General features: G+C 37.2%; 1 protein-coding gene across 11 annotated transcripts in view; it reads left to right on the top strand.

The window, feature by feature from the left end:
- Positions 1–14,838: 14,838 nt before the first annotated feature.
- Syp (synaptotagmin binding cytoplasmic RNA interacting protein) overlaps positions 14,839–21,595 on the top strand; it is a 31,924-nt gene continuing 25,167 nt past the window's right edge. For 6 of the 11 annotated variants that reach the window (XM_071791852.1, XM_071791851.1, XM_071791850.1 and 3 more), the window contains exons 1-4: positions 17,197–17,355; positions 18,802–19,178; positions 19,330–19,437; positions 20,168–20,344. In XM_071791852.1, the coding sequence (XP_071647953.1) occupies positions 18,804–19,178; positions 19,330–19,437; positions 20,168–20,344 (660 nt within the window). In that variant the 5' untranslated portion in view covers positions 17,197–17,355; positions 18,802–18,803. Of the gene's footprint in view, positions 15,981–17,195; positions 17,356–18,801; positions 19,179–19,329; positions 19,438–20,167; positions 20,345–21,595 lie in introns of those variants that run through there. The other 5 variants (XM_071791848.1, XM_071791856.1, XM_071791855.1 and 2 more) reach the window with 3 other exon arrangements.

The following is a 21,595-nucleotide window of genomic DNA, read 5'->3' as shown; positions in this document are numbered from 1 at the left end:
ATATATGTTCATTTATAACTATATCTAACTATATATGGCGTGTAATCTGATTTTCGAAGGCTCAGATCGGACCATATCTACTCAAATTGGATCATATCTGCTCAGATCGAACCATATCTGTGATTGAATTTCATCGAAACAGTCCAGATTTGACTGTATCTGTTTAGATATAACCATATCTATACTCGAATGCGATCCAAAATACATTACATCTATTCATATCTGTCCAGATATATATAAGTCTTAGGTATAAATAACTGAGGTTGTGTTTGATATTTGAATATATAAATATTCTTAATTGGGTTAATTATTCTCTGGCAAAGTAAAAATTACTTATTTTGTTTGAATACACACCATTGACTGAAAATCGGTGTTCCATCTTATTATTATTTGTCATCTTAATACATGTTATTGCGATAAATATTACCACATGCCTCAGTGGTCAAATTGGTACGACACCCATCACGGAATGAGGGAGGTCTCAGGTTCGAACCCTGGCTGAGGTAATATTTTTCGCAATAAATTTAATTATTTAATTAAGACGCTTATATTATAAGCATCTAAAATTACATCAATTTAGAATGAATACTTGGTCGAAATGCGGTGGCAAGCTTATAATAAAGTGGCACACTTTTGAATTGAATCAATATATTTATGATTTTATAGCCTTTTATTCCTTCATGATTTTTAATTATTCTGGGCAGATCTGGATACTTTTAGTAAATAATTACATCTCGGCAGATCAAATTATATCTGATCTTTTCAAAAATGCAGAGAAAAATTCCAGAATTTTTTTCTTGACGCCAAAAACGAGGAGAGAAAAAAAGCTCCGTCATTCCGAAGACAATACAATATAGTTAATGACCATATTTTTTTTTTCAGACCACCCACATTTCAGAAACCATGTACACCGTCTGAAAAGCATAATTGCGCGCGAAGGAGTGCCTCATCGCCATTTTGAAATTTTTTTACACCAAAAAATTTGTACATGTTCTTGAAACCCTAATAAAGATAATGAAAAAAAATTATTTATGTGTCACCGATATTTTGTCTGAAATTAATTCCTGAAAATTCGCCTGTTTCTGCCCGATCTAGGGTAGACTAACCCCTTAAATCTACCAGCTCTGATCAAGCTACGAATTTCCTCCAGTAGGCGTCGTGCCACTCGACTCGCTGTATTTTCCGAGACTACCCAGGGGCCTTACATAATATTTTAATTTTTCTCATCTTTTCATCATTTTTTTGTTTGTGACAAGATAATTAAATTTATGATAACTTATTTTTGACATTATCTGTGAAATTTAAATATGGTAGCATTCTGCACACGCACACACACTTTTTGTAACACAATACAATTGTTCTATTTTAATGCCTTACTAAATCTTATATACATGTATATATATATATACAGTGCCTACCAAAAGTTCGGGGCCACCTAAATAATTTGTGAACGTTTTGAAATATAGGATTGAAATTTATAGGGATACAATAGGCTCGCAAAGTCTATTATTTAACCACAAAAACACCCAGCCAAAAAATCTTAAATGGCATGTGGGGTTGAGTGAAGGCTCGTTCAAAAGGGATTTCCGAGACGAAAACAACGCGATGTCGCCGAGGTCTGTACGATTTTTTTTCGCAGAGTATGATCATTTGAACATAGCAGTCAGCAGAGATAAGAACCCCATAGTTCGTCACTTCCGCGGTAGTTAACGACTCCAAAACCTCTCTGATGTGTGTGTGTGTGTGTGTTAGCAGAGATAAGGACCCCACGGTTCGTCACTCCCGCGGTAGTTATCGACTCCAAACCCTCTCTGCTGTATGTGTGTGGGAGTGAGAACCGTGCGGTTCTTATCTCTGCTGACACACACACACACACACACACACACACACACACACACACACACACACACACACACACACACACACACACGCATGCACGCACGCGCGCGCGCGCGCGCGCACACACACACACACACACACACACACACACACACACACATACATATGTTAATAAAACAATGGAAGTATATACGTGAAATGTACATTGGTCTAGTCTACACCGATCACTTGATACGCGCGTATTAAATAGTAAATTAGTTTGATTATTGGCTGATCAGCTCAAATATATTATTTGATACGCGTATCAAGAGATCGGTGTAAACTAGGCCATAAACACTACGTGTATAAGATACTTCGATTTGGCATTAGAAAAAAAACGTTGAATCCACGTGGATAAGGTAAGAGAGGGGGGAGCACAGGAGTGACGGATTTTTTGTCTGCCCAGTGCAAGCTAATTTTAGGTTTTCAAGATTAGATCTTTTATTATACTCCGTTCAATGAGAGATTGAGAGTGACTCTGCGCATAGGCGGGTAAAGTGGGGAGAGCGTAGCGCGCTCGTATACGGCACGACAGTGTGGAGGGGAGCTTTCTAGGTCTTCCGTGGGGGAAAACCTGCGCGATACGGACGTGTCTTCGTCCGATCTACTCTCAATCTCTAGTTGAACGGAGTACAGAAAGATACTTTGCACCTTCAAATACACAAAAAACTTAAGTGAAAGTCCTGGTAGTCCTGGTAATATCTAGTTTTTTTTAAACTAATTTTACACTATCCAAGACAAATATTAAAAAAAATTATAGTCAAATATTAAAAAAGTTTTTGACGCTTTGTCAAGTTATCTGGGTAAGACGGCTTAGGCAAGATTACTTTTATATCTGAAATAATTCACAGAATAAAGGTACAGATCACAAAATGCTTATTACAATTAGTTTTCTTTAGATATAAGGATTTTCTGCTTATTTTCATTTTATAATTTCTAACCATTGTAATAATAACCTACATAACCTAAAATAAAATTGCGAGACAGCCGTAACTTATAGAAAAATATAATAATTTAATAATAATATAATTTAACTAATGTAATAATTTTAAAACAAAAGTTTAATTACCTATATTCAAACACTATGAACAAAACAACCTCATTTGTTATTGCATGTGCATTTCACGCAATTTCACTTCACGTTCACATAACATCCTATGTTTAGCTATGCAGAAAATACAACTGTGTGCGTGCGTGCGTGTGTGTGTGTGTGTGTGTGAGAGAGAGAGAGAGAGAGAGATTGATTGATTGATTGAGCTTTATTAGCCTTCTCGGCTATTTTTTACATCAATGTCCTTACATTAATTCCTCTACATGAGGTACAATATATTCTTTTAACATACGTTTAAATGGTTCGATTCTTTCATATTGCTTTAATTCTGTCGGTAGGGCGTTATACATATTCAAACCTTCATAATAAAACAAACTTTTTTGCCCGCTTTCGTTCTACGAAATTGTATTGCAATACTCCCGGTCTGTCTTGTTTGCTGTCTACTCACGTCTCTTACTATTTCTATCCTACTACTTAAATGTTTTAGCATTATGCCTCTTATTACTATCTTAAAAATAAAAATGCATACATTGTACATCAGCCTCTGTCTTACATTCATAAACCTAAGGGTTTGCAGCATCAATTCTACACCTTTGTATATCGCAAGCATTGTAATATGATTCTCATGGCACGGTTTTGTGCCACTTGCAGTCGATTCAGTTGTGTTTCACCCATGCCCACTAAGATCGTTGCGCAATATTCAAATGAAGCGCTATGATAGACTTATACACAGTACATCTAGTGTACACCGATATATAATTTCCTATTCTATTCTATTCCTATTCTATTTAGAAAACTTACTTTTTTCCCTATTTTCTTTAATATATAATCATAGTGATCATCCCAACAAAGTTTACTATCGATCATTACACCCAGATGTTTCATTTTCTCGACACGCTTTATTACAGTTCTATCCAAATTTTTACTATCATGTTTGTTTTTATTTCTTTCCTTATACTTCTAACTATCATATATTTGGTCTTATCTGCATTCATTTTTAACATATTCATATTCATCCATTCTTCAACTATACCGAGCACGATATTTAGTTTCATTTCTAATTCCTCACAACTTTCACCTGTTACACTTGCGGTCGTGTCATCTGCAAATAACTTAAATATACTTCCCTTCGGACAGACTTTAATTATATCATTTATATACAAAATAAACAATAGAGGTCCTAATATGAATCCCTGTGGCACGCCATATACTGTATCAATTATTTTAGAACATATATCATTGAATCTAACTTGCTGCTTTCTATTACTTAAATACGATTTTATCCATTCCGATACAACTCCTCTTATTCCATACTGATATAATTTTTCCACTAATCTTACTCGATCTATTGTCTCAAACGCTCTCTTAAGATCCAGGAATAACACTCCCATCATTTTTTCTCCTCAACTATCAACTTCTAGTCCTTGATAAAACTTTGAATTGCTGTCTCACACGACTGCTGTTTCTTAAATCCCGATTGGTGTTTGGTTATTATTTCATTATCTTCTAGAAATTTTTTCAACTGTTTTTTTACAACTAATTCTAATACTTTTTCATACTCGCTCGCTTTTTTGGTTTGTTTACCTTTGGTATCGGTATTATCGTGGATGTTTTCCTTCTGGAAATTTACCTGTCCTAAACGAATCATTTATCACCCCTACAAACTCATCTTTTATCACATGTAGCACCATTTTTAGTATATTACTGTTTATCCCTTTCTCTGTTCCGTTCTTTCGTGGTAGTTCCCTAACAATTTGTTCTAGATCTCTTGCACTAATTGGCTCAAAATTTTCCATAATTCCCTTATTCTCAATTACATAAATAGATCATCTCCTATCTGCGCCTTTTATCCTCTTGTTACTGATAGATTTCACAATGTTACTAATACTTTTTACATAATATATATTAAATTTATTAGCTATATTACATTCTTCTGTCTTCTAATATTTCAAAATTCACATTATCAGTGTTCTCTGAACCCCTTTGCTCACCCTTAATTATTTCTTTCAAAGTTTTCCACATCTTTGTAGGATCACTCCTATTATTATCTATCATATTCTTATAATATTCCTTCTTTTTTGCCCTGATAAGTTTTACTACTGCACTTCTTTTATTCTTGAAATATTCCCAGTCCTGTTCCTTACCTGTACTTATTGCTCTACTGTGAGCCTCACCCCTTTTAACTGCTGCCATTCTTATTTTATCTAAAAACCATTTTTCCCTTCCCATACTTTCAGAAATTTAAACTTTTTAGATGCTACAGTATTCAATACACTTACTATACTGTTAACAAATCTCTCAGCCCTTATACTTATATCTAGCCCTTGACCTTGGTCAGTTCTTTCTTCCATTATTCTAAGAATCATCTACATTAAATTTACTATAGAGTCCCTGCCTTTAAATTCTTTATATTTATTTCTCTTTTTATTTATATTAAATTTTAGCCATGCATGGTCCGTTATTTTAAGTTCTCATTCACTTGTACCTTTACTTCCTTATTCAAAAAAATTAAATTTATAATTGTTCGACTATCTTTTGTAACTCTCGTTGGACAATCAACATATTGCCTTATCCATAAGTTTTGCATTACCGTTAATAATTTCTTTGTATAAAATGAATCTACCATTATATCTATATTAAAGTCCTGTATCACTATACAGTCATACCTTATTATTAAATTTTCTACCGTATCTTCCAAAAATCTCACGAAATCGTCATTTGACGCATTCGGCGAATGATACACTAATACTGCTATCATACCTTTATACAAATTCTCTCTCATTTCTACCACCACGCACCAACAGTTTGACACTATCTTTAACTTTTTAACTATCCTAAATTTAATATCATTCCTAACATATAACAATATTCCTCTTGTATTTCTATTCTTAGCATTACATCTAACTATACTATACCCGGTACATTGACCTCACTATCCTCAATTTCTACAGTCAATCTAGTCTCGGGTAACGCTAGAATCGCAGAATTCACCCTCTTCATAATCTGATGTTGAATTTCATCTTTATGTGCCAATAAGCTTTGTGCATTCGTATACCAGAGTAATTCCGCTTCTTCCTGTGGTTGCTTTTTTCATCTTCCCAGCCGGCTCTTTTTTTCTCCTCCTCCAATACTTTCTTAAATGTCGGACATTCCGAATCCAGCGCCTCGTGTTCAACATTTATCTTCAAGTTGTACGTTTGATTCTTATAGGTACAGTTTACACACCTCATCTTTGCCGTCGTACATTCATTCGCCTTATGATTTCCTGCACATTTATAGCATGTTTTCTGTCTCGTGCAATTATTGGCAATATGATAATAGCCCCAGCATTTAAAACTTTAGAGAGACAGAGAGACAGAGAGACAGAGAGACAGAGAGACAGAGAGAGATAGAGAGAGAGAGAGAGAGAGAGAGAGAGAGAGAGAGGGGGAGGGAGGGAGAGAGAGAGGGAGGGAGAGAGAGAGAGAGAGAGAGAGTGGGAGGGAGGGAGAGAGAGTGGGAGGGAGAGAGAGATTGGGAGGGAGGAAGGGAGAGAGGGAGGGAGAGAGGGAAGGAGGAAGGGAGGGAGGGAGGGAGGGAGGGAGGGAGGGAGGGAGGGAGGGAGGGAGGAAAGGAGGAAGGGAGGGAGGGAGGGAAGGAGGGAGGGAAGTCTGGGAGGGAGGGAGGGAAGGAGGGAAAGAAGGAGGAAGGGAGGGAGGGAAGGAGGGAGGGAAAGAGGGAGGGAAGGAGGGAGGGAAGGAGGGAGGGAAGGAGGGAGGGAGGGAGAGAGGAAGGGAGGGAAGGAGGGAGGGAGAAAGGAAGAGAGAGAGAGAGAGAGAGAGAGAGAGAGAGAGAGAGAGAGAGAGAGAGAGAGAGTGAGAGAGAGAGAGAGAGAGATGTTGACACTAAGATCTGGGCACATAAAAAAACTTAAGGAGTAAGACGTAAGCAGTAAAGGAATCAACAGTTCAGATTCGCTACCGCTTACGTTATGTCTTAAGTTCTTGACAAGCGCCCTCATCTGAGCGGAACAATAGGCGATAGCGATAGCAATAGCGACAGCGACAGCGACAAAGTTGCCGACAAAGCTGTAGCTTGTCGGCAACTTTGTCGCTGTCCCTATCCCTATCGCTACCGCCTATTGTACAAAAGGCTTACTTCTACTTAAGTCTTACTGCTTAAGATTTGCTATGTGCTCAGGCCCTTATTTGCCCCACAAAAATAATCACTATTAGCCCCAGGAGCTACTTTTTCTTTTAAAACGTTACTGAGAGAAACCGAGTTGACATACAACATAAGAATTAGATCAAAATAAAGGAAAAATATATCGTACAATGCTGAATAAGTTAAATTTCATTTAGGGGTTCAGAAATCAAGAAAATATAACTTGAAATATCAGAGACAAATACAGGTTTTGCCTCGAAAAACGAAGCCAAAATTTTAAGCTTTCTTGGATAGCTATATTTAGCTTAGCTGTTTCTTCTCAGAAGATAGCTAGATGCTTAAGAACATTCTTTATGTTGACGGTTGTCGTTGTGGTACAAACGCTGAAAAGAGGAGAAATTAAAATTGGCACTATTTACTCCTCTTCATTATATTTCCCGCTCCCTTACTTCGATTTGGTGATGGAAAAGAAATGTTAAATCCAATGGATAACTCGCGGATAAATCTTTATCCACGTAGTCCACGTAAATTACTGTTTTACTGGGGAACGTGTGTAAAAGAAAGGTACAAGGTGCAAACACATTCAAACTATTACTACTACACCTAGCTGTAGTACAAGTGTGGTAGTAGGTGTGTATATATATATACGCCATTTTGTATCAAACTCGAACATATTAACCAGACTCTTAAGGCCCCCGCACAATGAAAAATATAAGAAACAAAGAACAGATATTAGTGATTAGGACTAAGGAATCAGAGATAAACCTGGATGCACGATAAAAAACACAGGCAGCAGAAACAGGGAATAACATAAGCAATAGATTTTTAACCTATCGAAAGCCGTGTATTAATGCTACACCAGCTTTGTTCCTGATTTCTTATTTCTCATTATGCAGGGGCCTTTACTTCTAGGGATTCTAAGCGCTAGCACCATCCAGTAATGGAAAAACCAACAGTACAGACAACCAACAATAACGTTTTTTAAATGTAAATTTGTCGATTCGAACTTTGCATCGCAATATCTCTGCTCATAAGACACGTAGACTAAAAATAAAAACAGTTTTATTATATAATTCGAATCTATCGATTGAGTCTACTCAGGGTCACTTCAACCAAACTCTGATTAACTTAATCATTAATTAAAGTGTTGTCAACATAACAAAATAATTAGTGTGACCGTTAATATTTCTGGCGATATAATCGTCCTAAGTCCCAATCTTTCGTTACATATCTTTCTTTTCTACAATACACAAAAGGATATGTAACACAGATTGGGTTAGGACAGATTGGGTTAGGACGATTATATCGCCAGAAATACAAATAGTCACACTAATTATTTTGTCATGTTGATAACCCTTTAATCAACGATTAAGTTAATCGGAGTTTGGTCGAAGTAGCCTTCAAAGGAGGATGTTAAGGAAGAGAAGGTGGGAGGTAGAGGGGGGAGGGAGAGAGAGAGAGAGAGGGGGGGGGGGGAAAGGGGGGGGAGGGAGAGAGGGAAGGAGAAGGAGAGAAAAGGAGAAAGAGAGAGAAAGAGAGAGATAGGGAAAGGGAGGGAGAGGAAGGCAGAGGATGGCAGAGGGAGGGAGAGGGAGGCAGACCTGGTCCCTCCCGTCTGATTCCCGTCATTCTTTCTCTCTCGCTCTCTCTCTCCCCCTTCTCTCTCCCTCTCCCCCTCTCTCCCCCTTTCTACCTCCCTCCCTCCCTTTTTCCCCCTCTACCTCTCACCCTCCCTCCCTTCCCCTCCCTCCCTCCCTCCCAATAACATGCTGAAATGAGATTGGCACTACCACCATGTGAAAAACTCCATTAATTTTTGAGATTGCAAGTTGCCCGTTCTCAGCCTCTAATTGCTCGGACAGCAAACGGTTCTAGGAGGTTGTGAGCGCTATCGGTAGGAAGAAAATACCACAGTTTGGAGCGATTCTGACGTGAGCCAAAAAACGGCCTTATTGACACCCCTCCAATTTGGCTCTAAAATCGAAAAACGCATTACACAAAACCTTTTTATATCAAGTTTTATGAATATCGGTCAAATACTTTTAAAAAAAAATTATGCGTACATGCTTAGTCGTCAAAGGGTAAAACGAGCTAAACCTCGCTTATTCTAACCATGTTCCCACCACTTCAGGATGAAATAAATGTCATTTTCCTTTCTTAAATGATCCAAATAACAATTATCTAGTACGTTTTCACGTTGCACTAGCGGGCCAAAAATGGCCTCTTTTTAACATCCTCCTTTGACCAGCCGTTATTGAGATCCGATAATCTAAAGATTTCTCAACTCGTTGGCTCGCGTATAGATACTTACACGGTTTGGTCTCGCTGCATGTACGCTTGGTGCGAGACACAACTATGTCTCTTGATAATATTGCTTCAATTTTTGTAACTAAATGTAAATAATAGTCAATTTTCATGTATGTTTTATATTTCATAATTTTTTTACTTCAGAAATGTATTTAATATAGAAAATTATGAATATTGGTTAGTCTCTCACACAACATCATACAGAGGCCTTTAGCTGATTACAAGATTTCTTTTTTCTTTTTTGTTGCTTCCTCATAGAGGAAGCTTTGTTTTCATAAACTTCGTATATGAACCTTTGATCGCATATAAAGCTAAATCAACCGAATTTAAAAGAATTATATATGAAATAGGAGTAGAAAAGACCAAAATAAAAATTGTTTTTTTGAGTCTTCGATGCCATGTGTTGCTTATGTTCTAAAACGTCGAAAAATCACTTTTGAACAAAATTGTCTGTGTGTATGTATGTATGTGTGTGTATTCTTTTTTTTGTTTATGCTTTAACTTCCGTAATTGTTGAGATATCGGAATGCATTTTTTTTAATCGATAGAATATCATGCAAGGAAGGTTGGGATTGAATTTGGTGATGATCGGTAAAGCGGTTCTTTTTTAACAAAATTTAGAATTTTGGTTGAAATGTTTGTGGTTGTTCTAACTTCCGCAAATTTGGAAATATCGATCTATTTCTAATTGTATTATATTCTTCAGTCTTTTCTACCCCTATTTCATATATAATTCTTTATGATTTGGTTAATTAGACCCAGCTTTATACGCGATCAAAGGTCCCTAAAATAAGATATATTGTCATCAAAGGACCCCGCACCCAAATCAGGGGAATTTGGTTCTCGGCCAAAGGTTTATTCCGAAACAAAATTAATATAAACAAAAAAGTATAATTAAAAAAAATTAAAGAAGGATAGAGGCAGATAGACTTTCAGGAAAGAAGCAAAAAAAAATGCAGCCTGTAAATTTTATAAAAAAATTTGAAAAAAAATTGTGCAAATTAGAAATTTGCGAGCGAAATTTACACGCAAAAAGCTTCCTCTTTGAGAAAGCCAAACTAAAAAATATGCATCTAATAAAATAAAAGATTCCTTATAGAGGAGCTTTGAGCGCGTAGTAATACGTTGTGGATTCAATTTACTAATTTTCTACTCTCTCACTTCAAAATTGTGACTTTGCTATGTGCAAATTTCTAAATCGCACATCTCAATTTGATGAGGAAGCCAAGTGCAAATTTCTAATTTTTTCTTTTATCACATGACCACTTATCGACCAATAAGTCGGTTCACACATCATTTTGGATTTATTTTAATCATGGAACTTCAATTTCGAGCTTGACTAACGACGAAAATTGTTATAACTTTTTTATTGTAACTTTAACTCTTTAAAATTGACCATCAGCCATTGTTTCTCTCAATCTCTGTTCCGGTACTATGTGTTTGATCTTGACTAGGCATTTTTAACTTATAACTTTATATCTATTTTTTGCGTAATTTATTTCACTCAATGTAATTTATCGATAAGAAAGTTCTGATAAAGACCAAGTAAGTCGAAACGTAATCTATTATTATAAGTACCTTATGTCTGCCTGTCTATCTGTCTGTCTGTCTGTCTAACTACCGCAAAATACTCATTCGATAATGGACCGATTTTCTTGAGACCGGTGCTAAAATTTTTCTAATTTTTTGGGGATGGCGACCATGAATTTAATTTTTCATTAATTACTTTTCATTAATCATCAATTTCATTAATTTTTCATTATGATTTTTTAAATCATGGCCAATATCAATATGTGACTAAAATAATATACAGGTCCATGAATCGCTTGAATAACTTTAAACATCTATTATTATAAGTATCTGATGTTTGTCTGTCTGTCTGTCTGTCTCACCGCGAACTACTCATTTATTAATGAACCGATTTTCTCCAAACCGGTGCCAAAATTTTTCTAATTTTTCGGGGATGGCAACAATGTTTATAATTTTTCATTATCAATTTTTTTGAAATCTAACCTGTTCTAAATTTTTCTAATTTTTTGGGAAATAATAAGTACTAATGTCTGTCCGTCTGATCGCAAGGTACTTATTCATTAATTATTTTTTTTTAACTGGTGGATACCGATTAATGTACCGATCTGCGGATTTTTTTGAAACTGGTCCGAAAATTTTACTAATTTTTTGAGGATGGCAACAATGGATTTAATTTTTTATTAATAAATCAATTTTCTGGAAACCGGTGCTTTTTTTCAGTTTTCTTCTATACCAATGTGTTCAGAATGTTTTAAAATATCGAAAAATTACATTTTTTTAAATGTGTGTATATATTTCACCCGCTGAGGATGATCTAAAAGAAAGATGGTGATTCGTTCGATTTAATATAATTTAATGAATAAATAATTATAAAAAAAGTTTGTTGCGTCTAAATGTTCATACTTAGAATGCTTGAGTTAATTCGCTATTAATTTTCTATTTGATTGACATATAGGCACCGAACTATATGATGTACTTCCGCGCGTAGCGCGGACTTAAAAGCTAATATACATATATTTTGATTAAATTTTAATTCTAAACTAACATCTAACAATTTCTTTTGCTCAAATATTGGCCGTTTAACCTTCCTTCAGTTTTGCTATTATCGGAGCTGTACAATGTACAATATATGGAGCAATATATGGCTATAAAACAATATATGGAGAAAAAAAGAGATCTTGCTCGAAACGTCCAAATGCAGCAAATATTTGCAAGAGATAAAAGAAACGTGTTTATCTGATAGGCCAGTCATATTAGACTAATTTAGGGGGGTAACCTTCCAATCACTCTTTTCAGGTTGCAACCACCATGAATCGCTTTGATTTAAGGTGCTGTAAGTGGGAGTAATTTTGCTTCGCATAATTAATGCGCATTAAAAAGTTATTAACAATATTATCAACAAAAAACGCGATTTTTTTTATTTTTTCTCAAATATCTCGAAAACTAAGCAAGATAGGGTAACTAACTATACGTACCTTTTTTTGTAGAGCGTAAAATTATCTACAATAATAATCTGAACAACATTTATCGTCAAGTCAGTCGTTTAGCTTGCACGCGCCGTCAAAGTCCGAGACTCGGATCTCGAAAACCCTCGATTTCATCGTTTTTTTGATGTTGCGTCGGTGATTTTTTTTCAGTCATTTAAAATGGAATTAAAAATTCCCAAAAAACACATCATCTGAGAACTACAAAGAATACTTTTCAGGGTGTAATCGATTTTTTAGACCCTTTTTCTTTAGTTTGTAGCTATGTAAGCAAAAAATTTTGATTTTTTGGACTTCTCTTAGTTTTTCGCTGTTTTCAGACCTTAGAATTTATTTGAGACAAATTTTATCGTATGCATCTTGTTGTGGACAAAATTTGCAACAAAAAAGGACCCTTGTATTTTCTTCGTACGACGAACGCTGATTTTTTTATTGACGCGCAAAGTTATCTAATATTGCGCATAGGTCGGATAACGCTTGTTTTACACTAAAATAATTATTTTTTATTAAAATTTACGTAATTTTTCGCATTATTATTGAACCATATTGCAAAGCCGTTTTCAACACATTCTCTCATGTTTACTTATTTATTAACAAATTGTTTATTTAAAAATTATTATAAACAATTAGAAAAACATGTTATAATCGTTGGATAACTTGGTTGCAACCTGAAAAGAGTAATTGGAAGGTTCGATGTTTAATATGACTGGCCTATGAAGAGAACAAAAAATTCCAAGTTTCGTTTTTCAAGGATCTGATTAAACCCGTGATAATATATGTTAGTTTTTGAAATATAACATTTCACGTGAGGGAAAAACTTAATTCTACTTATCATGTATGCCCAAATAATTATTTTCTCCGAGAAACTGATTTAATCGCACTCACTGATTCTCGAGTAAACATAATTATGTATAAACAATTATCATGTACGTGATGTCAAATTACGGCAGAAGTTCTATGTTTCATAGCTTTTTGGTGTCAAACAACACGCCTGGCGCACTGAAATATATAAATACAAAAAAATAGATTCGCGCGATATAAATCTTCGAAAATGCGAACAGAATTTTCAACAGCGCGTCGCTTAAATTTTAACCTCCCACGACTATGGTATGCGAATAAGTGCAAAAAAGTGCACGGCGCAGACGGTCGATTGGTGCGATAAAGGTAACGTGAGGAATCGGGTATTCTCGAAAGAGAAAACGAGAAAGGAAGAAACAAAAATAGTGAGGGAATATAGAAACAAAGACGACGACGTGAGAGAAGGAATGTGGAAAAAAGACAAAGAGAGAGAGGGGGAAGGGAGGGGGAGAGAGAGGGGGGAGAGGGACAGAAAGAATAAAAAGAAATGAGAAATGGGGAAGGGAAGGCGTACAGTGAACAGCATACGCGACGACGATACTTGAGGAGAATTAAATTTTTGTGGCGAGAATGCGGCCTGCTGGTCCGTCCAACCGTTGATAGTTTTTAGGATGGCCCGCTTCCGGCAGAGCCGGCGCGGCGCGGCGCAGTGCAACGCAACGTAATGCGGCGTGGTACGACACACGGCCGGCCGGCTAGCCTGTCTGTCCGCCTGCCTGCTTGCCCGCCTGCCTGTCTGCCTGCCTGCTGCGTGCGATTTTCAGCAGATAAAAATAATCGTCAAGAAAGTAGAAAAGTTCTGAGCCGAACAGGTTTCTGCAAGGCGAGAGCGAGCTAGCGAGTCAGGCAGCCGACGTATTTTCGCTCTCACTTGCACCTTCGTTGCCGTCGCGCCGCGCCACGCCATGCCATCGGAGGTCGGAGGGACGCGGGTGCATGTTCCGACCAGATGGGTGGCTTACGGTTAGCACGCAGGGCCGTAACATTCTCGATAGATCCCGTCCATTGCGCTCGTTGAGATCGCTGACCGTTTTCTTTCGGCGAGACGTGCGGAGACATGTCGAGGTCACAGACACACATCATTCGTAGGCATGCATGTCCATAATTCAGCACATGAAAGTGCTATTAGAAAGAGAGAGAGGAAGAGGCAAGAAAGGGGAGAGAATGAGAAAGAAAGAGTGAGGCATTTGTGGCTGCTTCTTTTGATTCCTCCTTTTGATTTGTTGCAGTTTTTTTTATAAACTTTTACTTTATAAAATAAAAAATTTCTCGATATTGCCTCGCCATGCAAGACAGATACGTTCTTGTCTTGCGAGATTTATTGAATTTTCATATTTCATTGAGTTTTATGTTCTTGTAACGTATCGCATGAACAAATTTCGTAGAATAATATTTTCTAGTTCTTTCACACATTACAGTGTCGTAAAAAAGGTTAACTTATCACAACTTAGTTTATTAATTATTACAGCAAAACTTGAGCTACAAAAAAGCTATAGTATTCAATTAACTACGTTAATTAACGATTTTGCATATAGCACATGAGAGATAAATTCGAATGTAGAGAATGTAGTTTAGATTCTAATGTATAGCACACATATCTTTATAATAAAAGATGAAAATGTTGAAACTCGAGGTTATTCTCATTAGAGTGCCAAATGATGTACTTGGGGCAACCTGAGTTCCTTACGACAGTCCTGAGTAAGGCGGGGTCCGCGTATACCGCGAAGAGAGGTAAGCGGTTGAATCGGATTGGACTGAGATGCGACTCTGGTGGCAAGGCGCGAGCAAACTGGTTTCAGTTTTGTGGAGCTCGCACCATTGCATCGCTCTTTCAGCGAGACAGTCCAATTTATGCATCACGGCTATGTAGGCACTACACGATATATCAAAACGCTGCGCCCGGGCCTTAAACTCCACTCACCATTGTCTCGTCGTCCTCATCATAATCATCATCACCACCACCACCATCACCACCACCACCATTATCACCACCACCACCATCACTACCACCACTACTATCATCATCATCGTCGTCAGTACCATCGTCGCCGTCATCATCGCCACCGCCACCGCTGTCGCCAATAAAATAATCTACGGAATTTGTGTGTCTGTTTCGGTTTTTGGTTTTGATCTTACACATAAGTGCCTACACGAAATTAAATTTAATCGTTTGAAACAATGCGCACCGGCTGTACGCGATAAAACGGGCATTTCTTTCGTTGCTGATCCTCCTTCACCCCCTCGCGCGCTGCATTCGCACATCGCTCAGTAGTGCAATTACGGCGTGAATATAACCGCGAGTGCAACCACAGCCGTCGCCTCCACCACCGTTACCGCCGTCGGCGCCGTCATCGTCGTCAAATCGCCATCGCCGCCGCTACCGCCTCCATCACCTTCACCGCCGCCGCCACCGCCGTCGCTGCCGCAGCCGCAGCCGCTGCAACAGCCGCCGTCGTCGCCGCTGTTGCCTCCGCCGTTGTCGTCATCGCTGCCGCCGCCGCTACCGCCGTCGTCGCCGGCGTTGCCGCTGCCATCGCCATCGTCAACCTGAAGTACGGAATACGCTCTTCGCGAAAAAACTGTGACGTGCCAATTAATTATGAGTTTTACGACATTCGGTGGAAGATCCTGACTTTTCCTGTGTTGCCGTTGCAACTGATATTTCTTCATCGCCAAAGCAACGAATTTGCTAAATTGATACCAGTGTGAGGAGCACAAATTCGGCACAGGTACACATGCATCTTTTATCATGAGTACATCGCTCCATTCTCCGTCTCTTTCTTCCCTTCGTTCTATCTCTGTTTCTCTTTTGGTAGTCGTCGCTTTGTTTCGACCGCACGAGATAATTGGAGAATGCATTTTAACAAATGCATTCGTTTTTCTTACGTAATAATTCAATGTATGCAGAGTTATAATAGCCGCAAGAAAAGAAATAACATATTGTTTGGAGGAATTTTTCTTCGTCTTCGATTATCACATATTTCCTTTTGTCCACTCCACGCGGACTACTGATTTTTAATTTCGTCCTGAAGTGCGAAAGGAAAAATGTAATTCACACTCGAATGGCTCCGAATTGTGCGTCGCATTATTTGAGAGCTTGCGGAATGCGGATCGCTTAACGAATCCGAGTGCAGTCACACGAATGCACCGCGTGAGCGACATTTTCGTGCGGCCGTTATGGCTTCTCTGTGGTCGAAGGCTCATGCGATGCGCTTGGCGGATTCGTGTCGGTAACGGACACCTTCGCGATGAGAAGCATACGATATGGGATGAAATCGGATGAAATGGGATAAAATGATTTAAACGACTTCGTACTTGCGAAAACATGTGTAAATATATATTGTCAAATCACAATCTTTTGCGAATATTCACGTTTCGCGCGAGTCCGTTCGTAAATATAAGGTGTGTTCGCGGAATGCAAAAGCATTCGCGCGCGCGCGAAAGCGATAGCAAGTGTAGTGTGGCGACATTCGCCACGTTGGCAGGTGAATACGTTCGTCATGTTTCATGATTTTCAGATTTTACGAGGTTAATCTCGCTGTAGGTTTGCATATATCTCATTGTACGTAACCTTTGTCGTAGACACGTATATCTCTTGCGTCGCGAGCAGCAAGCCTAGCAAAATTCGCATTCAGACCAAACGCGATCTACCGCGTTTTCGATTTTGAGAACCAATTTCGTCGAATGTTTGCAAGTCACCCTAAATATCCCATTTCGTGTAATTCGTTGCGTGCGTGCGTGCGTGTGTGTGTGTGTGTGTGTGTGTGTGTGTGTGTGTGTGTGTGTGTGTGTGTGTGTGTGTGTGTGTGTGTGTGTGTGTGTGTGTGTATGTGTGTGCGCGTGCGATGAGCGAGAGTTCTCGAGCGTGTTCTGTGCGCGTACTCCGATTTGATGCGCGGCGCGGTCGACTTTTTTTTTCAAGCCGTTTCACGGGCGCCAATCAGAATTCGCACGAGCGCGGCCGCGGCGAGAAAATGGCCAACGTCGTGTCGCTGGGTTCGAGCGTATCTTTGCGCGTCGTTTTGTGAACCCCGTAGTCCGCAATCACGTTGACGTCTGTCGCCATTTCCTCGCGTGGAGGAGCCCGTTCGTTTATTTTGCAAGGTAACGATCGCTGTTCGATTTACATTATCGGCACGGCCAATTTTCCGGCATCAAGCCACAACGCCGTTTACCGTTACGATTCTGCGAACGCGAGTGAAAAATATAAGAAACGCGTTGCGAAGTGCATATGTCTGGAGTGCATATAAGTGCATCGTATATCATAGCCGTCGCCGCCGCCGTTGTACGGAGCGCGGTTGTATTTCGCCGGCCGGCTAGGCTAGCTCGTGATAAAAGCGCGAGTCCCGCCGCGAGTATAATGGCAGCGTTGGAGAGGATAGAGCATAGAGGAATATCACCGCAACGATTTTTGCCGCGTGAATTCTTTGCTACAACAGCGAGTGCGCTGCTCCGTGCTCCGTTCCGCTCCGCTCCCTGCCGTTTCGTTCCGCCCCTTGCCGCGCCGCACTGTTGCCGCGCTGTTGCCGTTACCATTGCCATCTGTGCCAACCGATCGCGCTTGATCGTTCGTTGCCTAATCGGTACACCGAACGGCGAGTGTCATCAAACGTACAACGTTGTGCAAATTTTCCTCCTCGTCTTCATTTTTCCCATTTTTTGTGTCAAACGAGACAAAAATGCAATGTTTGGTCGCTTGACCGATATTTTTAGTTACTTTATTTTCGAGTTTGGTGCGTCAGGGAGATCCGGTCTCGGACGATTCTCGCTCCGATTTGTACACTCTGACGTTCTCTGTTATCTTCTCCTTCCCGTCTTCTTTTACAGTCTTGTTTTACACGTATGCATTACCGGATGCATTGCCGAGTACGCAATTGCAACAAACGGACGGATTTGTGATTTTTCCTTCACGCACTCGCTCTTCTGCCGGTGATTTTTTTCTCAACTTTCTATCGTTTCGAGAAAGCGCGCTTTTCCATTAGAAATGAATTTTTACATACAGGTGTGTTTCTTAGAAGAGTGAGAATAATTGAAGTTTGATTGACAATTAGGTTTGCTCAAAATAGTGATATGTGAGTTACATTAAGCTGTAAATTATATATTTTGTAATTAATAGTGCTCTTTCTGTTATGTTTACAGTTTGTTGGCAATGATTATTTTTATTTACTTGTTATACAGTTTTAATTCTTAATTTGAAATTGTATCTATTGGAGCGTATTTCATTCTTTCGTTTTACATCTCAGAGAAAAAAAGGATTTTGGTTAATAACACGTATTATTATAAAAAGTATATTATAAAATAATTTATATTATTGTACACATGTGCTATGTGTTTGAATTTGTCTATTAAGCATAATTGTATTATTTAATTCTTTATTTTATATAGATATTTTCTTAAGAAAAGAATTAAAAAAGTTTAATATTAACTTAACTTAAAAAAAATCTATAATATCACTTTGCAATGCATATTATGTAACCAAGTAATTCATTATGAATTTAACATAGTGATGAAAGATTAAAATTGTTGATTAACATAAGTATTATTTTTCAGCTATGGCAGAAGGAAATGGAGAGATAAAAATGGAAGAAAAACAAGAAATGGAAAATGTGGAACGGACAGAAGATTTTAACAAACTCATGCAATATGGACTAGATGAGAAAGTAGCTGCTAAATTGGATGAAATTTATAAGACGGGGAAATTGGCTCATATCGATCTGGATGAAAGGGCTCTTGATGCCTTGAAGGAATTTCCGGTTGATGGTGCGCTAAACGTGCTTACACAATTTCTGGAATCTAATCTGGAACATGTATCTAACAAATCGGCATACCTTTGTGGAGTAATGAAGACATACCGACAGAAGAGTCGTGCTGGTCAAGGTACGGGCACCAGTACGACACCCAAAGCCCCAGATGAAGATAAAATCAAGGTAATTTGACGATACATAGTCAGTTTATATATGCTAATTTATATTCTTTGTATACGTTTGTACATGTAAATTTTTCTAAAGTTGTCAGTTTTAATCTGCTTAGATATATAAATGCTATTTTATAATAATATAAATAATTATCATATTTTAGTTGATTCTGGAAAGAACGGGATACCCTTTGGATGTAACTACTGGGCAAAGAAAATATGGTGGCCCTCCACCAAATTGGGAGGGTCCTACTCCTGGGACTGGTTGTGAGGTAAATTTGACTTGCTTCATAAATTGTATACATATATACATACATACACACATGTACATTAGGGTGGTCCTTATTTCTTTACTTTTAAATTTATTCTGCGGCACCCCTCAGAATGTTTCCAATTCGCAAAAAAATAATCCCTGCCAAAGCTCAGCTCGATCATACAAACGATACAGAAAAGCAAGACACACATGTTAAAAAAAGAAAAGTGTTTTAGGCCGATTTTTGTGGAAAATACGCTTTAAAAACCAATGTTGATGGAATAAACAGTTTAATATAAGAGAACTCAAATGTTTAAAAATCCAGGGGCACGGGTTTCCGTTATCCGATCAAGCTGAACTTTTGGCAGGGATTATTTTTTTGTGAATTAAAAACATTTTGGGGGGTGCCGCAAAAAAAAATAAAAAAAAATTTTTTTGTTGAGTAAATAAGGACCACCTTAATGTACATGCATACATATAATAAATAAATAAATATATGTATGTATGTATGTACAAATAGGATATGTAATATGCTGTATTTCTATTTTTAAATCTTCTTTTATATATAAATTTTCTAAAATAATAAAAAAAGAGTATCATGCGTTTTATATATATTCTTAGTTTGCATTTTTATCAAGAAACTTATTACGTATATAGCATTAATCATCAAAGGAAATATGTTGTGTATTTTCATATATAAGTTGTTTCTAATTTTTTAAACTTATTATGTCAAATGTTTTTATAAAAAGGTATTTTGTGGCAAAATCCCAAAAGACATGTATGAAGACGAATTAATTCCATTATTTGAGAAATGTGGAAAAATTTGGGACTTGAGACTGATGATGGATCCCATGTCAGGTTCCAATAGAGGATACGCATTTATCACGTTTACTAACAGGGAAGCTGCGCAGCAAGCTGTTCGAGAGGTATGTTAATATTTTTCCTCAAATCTTCTCACATAACATTATTATTTGTGTATATTTCGTACAATATATAACATTATTTTTTCTCTTTCTTGTCCTAGTTATTAACGTATTGTCACACACACCTAGCCGATTTGGTTCCTTTTATTTTTTTTATTTTCAAAATTTTTAGAAATGTTACAAAATTGTTATTGCTACCAACATAACGCACTTTCGAAATGTTTATAAATTAATACAGAAGTTTAATTTCTTTGCAATCTTTCATGTTTAATTTCTAATTTTTTTTTAAATAGCCTGTATTTTAATATGAGTTATAACTATAGAGTTATAATTATATTGATGATGAAGATACATTGAATATATATGGGGTGGGGAAAAAAGGCCAATACCCTCCTGAATAACTCGGAAAATATAAGTTTTATAAAAAAATGTTTTAGACAAAAGTTGTAGGGTTTAAAAACATCTATTTACTGACTATATTAACTGACTGTTAGTTTGACTCTAGATGGAGTCATTAAGGTCAAGTCAGGGTCACTTTGAATTTTTTTAATTGGACCCTCTATTTTTTATTGCATATTCTTGTAGCCCTTGTCGAGTGTGTAGCCCTTGCTTTCAAAACACTATAATAAAGCGCTCTCGTTAAGAATTTCTTGAGATATTTTAAAGTTTGTCACAATATTTTATGAAATATCTTTTAAAGTATTCACTTTTTGATGACTTTACCTTGACTTTTATACATAGAATAATGAAAGGAACCGATTTTTGTAAAAAAGAAAAAATATTTATTTTGTAGATATATTCAATTTTGCAAAATTGTAAACGTAAAAATTAATATTATTATTCAATGCCTTTCATTAGTTTATGTATAAAAGTATCAAGGTAAATTTATCGAAAAGTGAACTTTACGAGATATTTCATACTTTATATTAAAAATATGGTTACAAACTTCGAAATATCTCAGGAAATTCTTAACAAAAGAGAGCTTTATTATAGTGTTTTGAAAACGTCTATACAAGGGCTACAAGAATATGCAATAAAAAATAGAGGGTTTAATTTAAAAAATTTAAAGTGACCCTGACTTGAGTCTTAAGGGGATCTTAAAGCCGTCTGTAATATCAACAATTGTACTTTCCACCTAACTTTTTATTGGCTTTATGGATTTGAAAAAAATTTTGAATAGAATTAAAGTATGTGCTCTACTCTGTGGACGACTACCGATTTTGTAAAAAAATAAGTAAATAAAGCAGTAAAAAA

The sequence above is a fragment of the Temnothorax longispinosus genome, chromosome 10, assembly GCF_030848805.1.
Source record: "Temnothorax longispinosus isolate EJ_2023e chromosome 10, Tlon_JGU_v1, whole genome shotgun sequence".
NCBI classification, from domain to species: Eukaryota; Metazoa; Arthropoda; class Insecta; order Hymenoptera; family Formicidae; genus Temnothorax; species Temnothorax longispinosus.
Note: the sequence above shows the minus strand (reverse complement) of the source record. Positions and strands in the feature narration are given on the sequence as shown.